This window comes from Chinchilla lanigera, unplaced genomic scaffold, assembly GCF_000276665.1.
Source record: "Chinchilla lanigera isolate Chin_1 unplaced genomic scaffold, ChiLan1.0 scaffold00094, whole genome shotgun sequence".
Taxonomy (NCBI): domain Eukaryota; kingdom Metazoa; phylum Chordata; class Mammalia; order Rodentia; family Chinchillidae; genus Chinchilla; species Chinchilla lanigera.
In genome coordinates, this window is record NW_004955495.1 from 5,750,539 (window position 1) to 5,756,367 (window position 5,829).

The window sequence follows — 5,829 nt, forward strand, 5'->3', positions numbered from 1 at the left end:
AAAAAACAGTAAATTAAGGTCGAACAGTCCCTATAGGACCTTGGGCCAACCTTGTAGGACCCAGGGACATGTAGGGCAGGGTCCCCAGACGCCATTCTGCCTAAGCAGATAAAGCTCTGTGACAACCAGAATTAATGGCCAGGATTTGCTAACTTGCTTTAAAACACACACACAGGGGCTGGGGATTTAGCTCAGCGGCAAAGCGCCTGCCTGGCAAGCGCAAGGTCGTGAGTTCGGTTCCTGGTGCCGGAGAAAAACCAAAACCAAAAAAAAAAAAACACACACATACACACACACACAAGGTCTTGATATGTAGCTCAGATTGACCTCAAACTCACAGAGATCCTCCTGCCTCAGCCTCCCAAGTGCTGGGATTACAGGCGTGCATCACTACATCAGCTTTTAACTTGCTTTTTCCCTGAAGTATTTCAGGGTCCCTTTTTCCCAGTAGCCCTTTGTAATGGCAGCTGTCTGTTCCCCTGTCTCACACCTGCCTTCCTCATGCCCCAAATGCCTAGAACAGAGGAAACTGAGGCAGGGGCTCCCTGCTCTCCAGAAAGGCCCCTAGGGCGACCTTCCTCTGGTCCTCAGTCAGTCCTAGAAGGCAAGATAAGCCATTTTCTTGGCCACTGGGTTCCCCCTGGGACCTTTCTCAAGACTTTAAGATGTTAAGTGTCAAAACTAGAAAACCAAGACAGGCTGGGCCACCCTAAAGTACCAATTGGCTCACCCCTTCTCTCTTTCCTTCCCTTTCCTTCTTTTTCTTCATTTTTCTTTCTTTCTTTTTTGTTGTTGTTTGTTTACTAGGGATCGAAGCCAGGGAGCGCTGAGCTATACCCTGAGCCTTTTGATTTTTATTTAGTGAGACAGTGTCTCACTAAGTTGTTAGGCTGTGCAGGCTGGGCTTGAACTTGCAGTCCTCCTGCCTCAGAGCCCAGTACACTGGCATGACAGGCGTGCGTCATCCACCATATCCGTTCGGGTTTGGTTTGCTTGTTTCTGTTTTCTTTGTGTCTTTTGGTTCTCAGTGAGGTCGGACATCATTTCTGAAGTTGATTTCATCTTTCATGGATAGAGGGGACTCCTAGCTTTTCTGTGGCAAATACCCGCCTCAGCCCTCAGCCGCTGGGTTTCCATCCACCCACCCAGGTTCTTTTCCCGGTGCCCCACGGCCTCACGCCTGCTCTCTCTGCAGTGTGACCAACGGTGGGAAGACCACCCTGACCAACAGCCTCCGCAAGGCCCTGCCCAACTGCTGCGTGATCCACCAGGACGACTTCTTCAAGGTGGCTGCCCTGGCCAGGGACAACGGGGCTGGAGGGGTTAGGGGGTGGCAGCCAGGCCCAGGCCTGCTGCACCCTCTACAAAGGGGGTTTATCTGCCTGCTTTGAGTGAGTTTTCTTTTCCAGAACTAGGAATTAAACCCAGAGCCTTCGCTCTGAGCTCCAGCCCCAACCCTTTTTCAGTCTTTATTTGGAGACAGGTGCTCACCAAGTCGCTAAATTGCCCAAGCGACGCTTGAACTTGAGAGCCTCCTGCCTCAGCCTCCCAGAGCGCTGGCATGATAGGCATGTGCCCCCATGCCTGGCTTCTTAAGGCTGCTTCTGCAGCCTGGGGAGTGAGAATCCCATGGCCACCTGAGACCTAGGAACAGGGGGCAGCGGCTGCAGGAGCCTCTCCCACGGGCTCTCAGGCCCCCCAGGGGTCCCGGAAGAGGGTGAGATGGGGCTGCAGAGGTGAACACTGAGACCCCAGCTTGGGCTTCTCTGTTTCAGCCTCAAGACCAAATAGCTGTCGGGGAGGATGGCTTCAAACAGTGGGACAGTAAGGACAACAGCCACGCCTGTCGCTCTCTGTCCCCCATGGTCCCCGGCTCCTGGTCCTCCGCCAACTCCCACTGTCCCCCCGCTGCAGTGCTGGAGTCTCTGGACATGGAGGCCATGCTGGGCACCGTGCAGGCCTGGCTCAGCAGCCCCCGGAAGTTCGCCCGCACGCATGGGGTCCACCTGCAGCCCGGCACCCCAGACACCCACATCCTGCTGCTGGAAGGCTTCCTACTTTACAGCTACAGGTGAGGGCCACAGCTCGCCCTCCCCCAGGCTACGCTGGCCATGTTTGTGTTGATACAGGACCAAGGGGAAAGGCAATGGGAAGCCCAGAAATCTTTCTAGACCCAGCAACCCAGGCTGGACCTTTGCATTTGCTGTGTGACCTTGAGCAAGACAGAGTACCTCTCTGTGCCCGTCTGAATTGGAGGAACCGAACCGGGTGTTGTGGTACATGCCTGTCAATCTCAACATTCTGGGAGGCTGAGGCAGGAGGATCCCAAGTTCCAGCCCACCCTGGGCAACTTCATGACTTAGTGAGACCCTGTCTCAAAATAAAAAATAAAAAGGGCCCGGGGATGGAGCTCATCGCAGAGGTCCTGTGTTCAGTGGTCAGCACCTCCATTCTCAGGGTTCTGCCACACTGGTTCCCTTCCTGAGCCTAACATGAGCTGGCTTAGGTCACCCGGAAAGTCCCAGGTGCTGACCATGTCACCCTCCCCTGCCAGGCCCCTGCTGGACTTGTACAGCCGCCGTTACTTCCTGACCCTCCCCTACGAGGAGTGCAAGTGGCGGAGGAGGTGAGCTGTGGCGGGGGAAGTTGGGCTCCTGGGGACCCGGACCCCCGAGCATCCTCCCTGGCTGTGACTTGATGGGAGCCCCGCCCCCGGGGCAGGGGCTGTCGGTCACTCCCGTGCCTGTGTCTCCCCGGGCAGCACCCGAAGCTACCCAGTCCCTGATCCCCCCGGGCTGTTCGACGGCCACGTGTGGCCCATGTACCAGAAGTATAAGCGGGAGATGGAGGCTGACGGCGTGGAAGTGGGTAAGGTTCCTGCGCCCCCGCCTGCCCCCCCGCCCCGTCTCCGTCCCCAGGGTGGCGTAGACAGCTGAGTTAGGCGGAATATTCTAGGCAGACGGACGGGGCTGAGCCCGCGACAAGTCAGTGCAGAAGATGAGAGCACAGCACCACTGTGGCTGCAGGTGCTTCTGAAGATTTTGTTTTTGTACCGGGAATCGAACTCAGGACCCGGCGCTTGCCACGCAGGCGCTGTGCCGCTGAGCTGTCACAGATTTGCAGCCTTCCCTAAAGGATAACTAGAAGTTTGAGATTATCTGTAGCACCCTTTTGAGATTTCCCATAGAAGTAAACCGTTATCTGACTGGGGTGAGCCATCTTCTCCCACCCACTGAGACTGAGCCCGAGCCTGAGACTCCTGAATCTAAGACTGAGAACAGAGCTGGGTATGTGTTGCATGCTGTCATATCATCCCAGCACTCGGGAGGCTGAGGCAGGAGGGTCTCTGCGAGTTCGAGGCCAGCCTGGGCTACAAAGTGAGTTCAAGACCAGCCTGAAAAAACAAAAAATAAAATAAAATAAAGACAAGGCTAAGAGTATAGATTGTTGACCGAGGTTAATAATGTCATCCATATGCCCTTGCTACCCTATTGGATCGATATTAGCTAAGCAGCTATACTTATAATCTTATTGGTGGATTTTAGATTGACCACGTTGTACCCACCTTTTGATTTTGCCCTATAAAACTCCTAGGAAAGTGGGCTCTGTGACGACCCACTGTCGGGTTCCCTCCTGTCTCAATAAATTCTCCTACTTCTAACTTTGCTATTCCTTAGAATTCATTCTTCCATTTTGGGGAACACGAGCTCGGCGTGTGTGACACCTAGCAGGTTGGGAGTCACATTTCTCCCCAGGATCAATGGGAGACAATCTGGAGGTCCCTCCTTGAGTCTCACCTGCAGTCTCATTTTTTTGAGACAGTTTATGGAGCCCAGGCTGGCCTCAAACTCACAGTGATCCTCCTGCCTCAGCCTCCCGAGTGCGGGGCTCGCAGGCACATGCACCATGCTTGCCTGTACCTACAGTGTCTCTTGTTGGTCCCCAACGCTGTCCTGTGCTGGCAGCCTGACTGCAAGTCCGCTGCCCCCATGCCCGGCAGACCCCCGGCCCCGGGAGCCCGCGGCTGACCGCAGCCTCTCTGACTGCAGTGCAGCTGGACGGCACACGGCCCCGAGAGGAGCTCTTCCTGCAGGTGCTGGGTGACATCTACAACTCGCTGCTCAACCACCCCTAGTGCTGCCACCTGCCCGCCTGCCGGGCCACAGGGAGCCAGCGGGACTGCAGCCCCAGGGCGCCCTGTCCTGGGCGAGCGGCCAGCTGCTGCGTGGCCGTGTCCTCGTCAGGGACAACCATGCAGAGAGTGTGTGTGCTGTCGCGGGCTCTGGGATCCCAGGTGCCTTTGTGACCTCGCTGTGGCTTCCGGAATAAACTCGGTCTTATTTTTATAATCCTTGGTGTGCATGCCGCGTGTTCTGTTGAGGGGCCGAGAGGTTCCTCCTGTCTCTGGCTGGGTCTTGGGGGGCCTCTAGGGGCAGCACTGAGGGGCAGTCTCAGCCTGTTTGGATCCCTGTGTGGGATTCTCTGGGGCCTCAGTTTCCACAAATGGCAAATTTCCTGCAAGGATTCAACCAGCAGCCAGGGCCTCAGAGCCAGGCCTCAGGCCTGATGTTGTCCCTTCCCTGGGCAGAGCCCCGCCCTCTCCCACCCTGTGATTGTCCTCTGTGACTTAAGCTGACGCTCATATATTGGGATTTTCCAGAATCTTCCTTTTCCCCAAATACCTGTAAAAAAACTGGGTGTGGCGGTGCATGCCTATAACCCCCGTACTTGGGAGGCTGAGACAGGAGGATTCAAGTTCAAGACCAGCTTGAGGGCGGGGGATGTAGCTCAGCAGTATAAGCACTTGCCTGGCAAGCCTGAGGTCATGAGTTTGATTCCCGGTACCAAAACAAAACAAAAAAAGACCAGGTTGAATTACATAGAGAGATCCTGTCTCAAAAAAACCAAATAAATAAATCCCAAAATACCCATAGAGGACACACTTCAGTCCAGGAACTGAGCTCAAGGACCCCTCCGCACGCTCTGGGGTGACATTTACTATTCCTGCCCCTTTCCCACAGTGGGAAACAGGCTCAGAGTGGTCTAATGGACCTGGGATTTAAACCTGGGTCTCCCGGATTCCATTCTTTTTTGTTTCTGGTACTGAGGATGGAACCCAGGGCCTTTCACTGAGTTATACTCCCAGCCCTTTTTATTTTGAGATGGAGTGTTGCTTAATTCCCCATGCTGGGCTTTAATTTGGGATCCTTCTGCCTCAGCCTCCCAGAGTACTGGGACGGCAGGCAGTCCCACCACACCCAGGTATTCCTTTGATAGGGGGGTGGGTACTAGGAATCGAACTCAGGGCCTCGTGCTTGCCAGGCAGGTGCTGTGCCGCTGCGCTAGCCCCAGGACTCAGGTATTCTTTTTGCCAAAAGTGGCTGGAAGGTCTAGTGGACCCAGGATGGGAGTAGCTGGGAAGGACACCCTTTGATCAGCGGGCAACACCCCAGGGCCACCTGCCAAATCCCCACCGCCTCCCCCTTCAGTCCAGAAGAGCAGAGGGAGCCCTACAGTCCAGATGGGCTTGGACACAGCGTGGACACACGGGAATCCTGAGTGGGAAGGACAGAACGAGCCTCTTACTGCACAGCATGGCAGTTTCACCCTAGGTAGAGACTCAGAAGTGAGCCGGGCGTGGCGGCACACACCTGTCATCCAGGCTACTCCAGAGGTTGAGACAGGTTCAAGCCCAGCCTGGGCCACTTAGCAACTTAACGAGATCCTGTCTCAGAATGTAAAAAATAAAAAAGGCTGAGGACGTAGCTCAGTGAGAAGGTCCTGGTTCAACCACCAGTACAACCAAGGGGGAAAAAAACCCTACTTAGC

The 5,829-nt window shown here is 55.1% G+C and overlaps 1 protein-coding gene and 1 long non-coding RNA gene across 10 annotated transcripts in view; one reads left to right on the forward strand and one right to left on the reverse strand.

The window, feature by feature from the left end:
* The window catches only part of Nmrk2 (nicotinamide riboside kinase 2), a 5,587-nt gene extending 1,236 nt beyond the window's left edge, over positions 1-4,351 (forward strand). Inside the window, exons 2-8 of one of the 9 annotated variants that reach the window (XM_005405893.2) lie at positions 1,196-1,286; positions 1,776-1,824; positions 1,915-2,071; positions 2,555-2,626; positions 2,762-2,868; positions 3,188-3,287; positions 4,055-4,351. In XM_005405893.2, the coding sequence (XP_005405950.1) occupies positions 1,196-1,286; positions 1,776-1,824; positions 1,915-2,071; positions 2,555-2,626; positions 2,762-2,868; positions 3,188-3,287; positions 4,055-4,349 (871 nt within the window). In that variant the 3' untranslated portion in view covers positions 4,350-4,351. Of the gene's footprint in view, positions 1-1,195; positions 1,287-1,775; positions 2,072-2,554; positions 2,627-2,761; positions 2,869-2,955; positions 3,288-3,926 lie in introns of those variants that run through there. The other 8 variants (XM_005405896.2, XM_005405892.2, XM_005405901.2 and 5 more) reach the window with 8 other exon arrangements.
* LOC102012977 overlaps positions 1-5,829 on the reverse strand; it is a 12,328-nt gene that overhangs the window by 2,129 nt on the left and 4,370 nt on the right. The window lies entirely within an intron of this gene.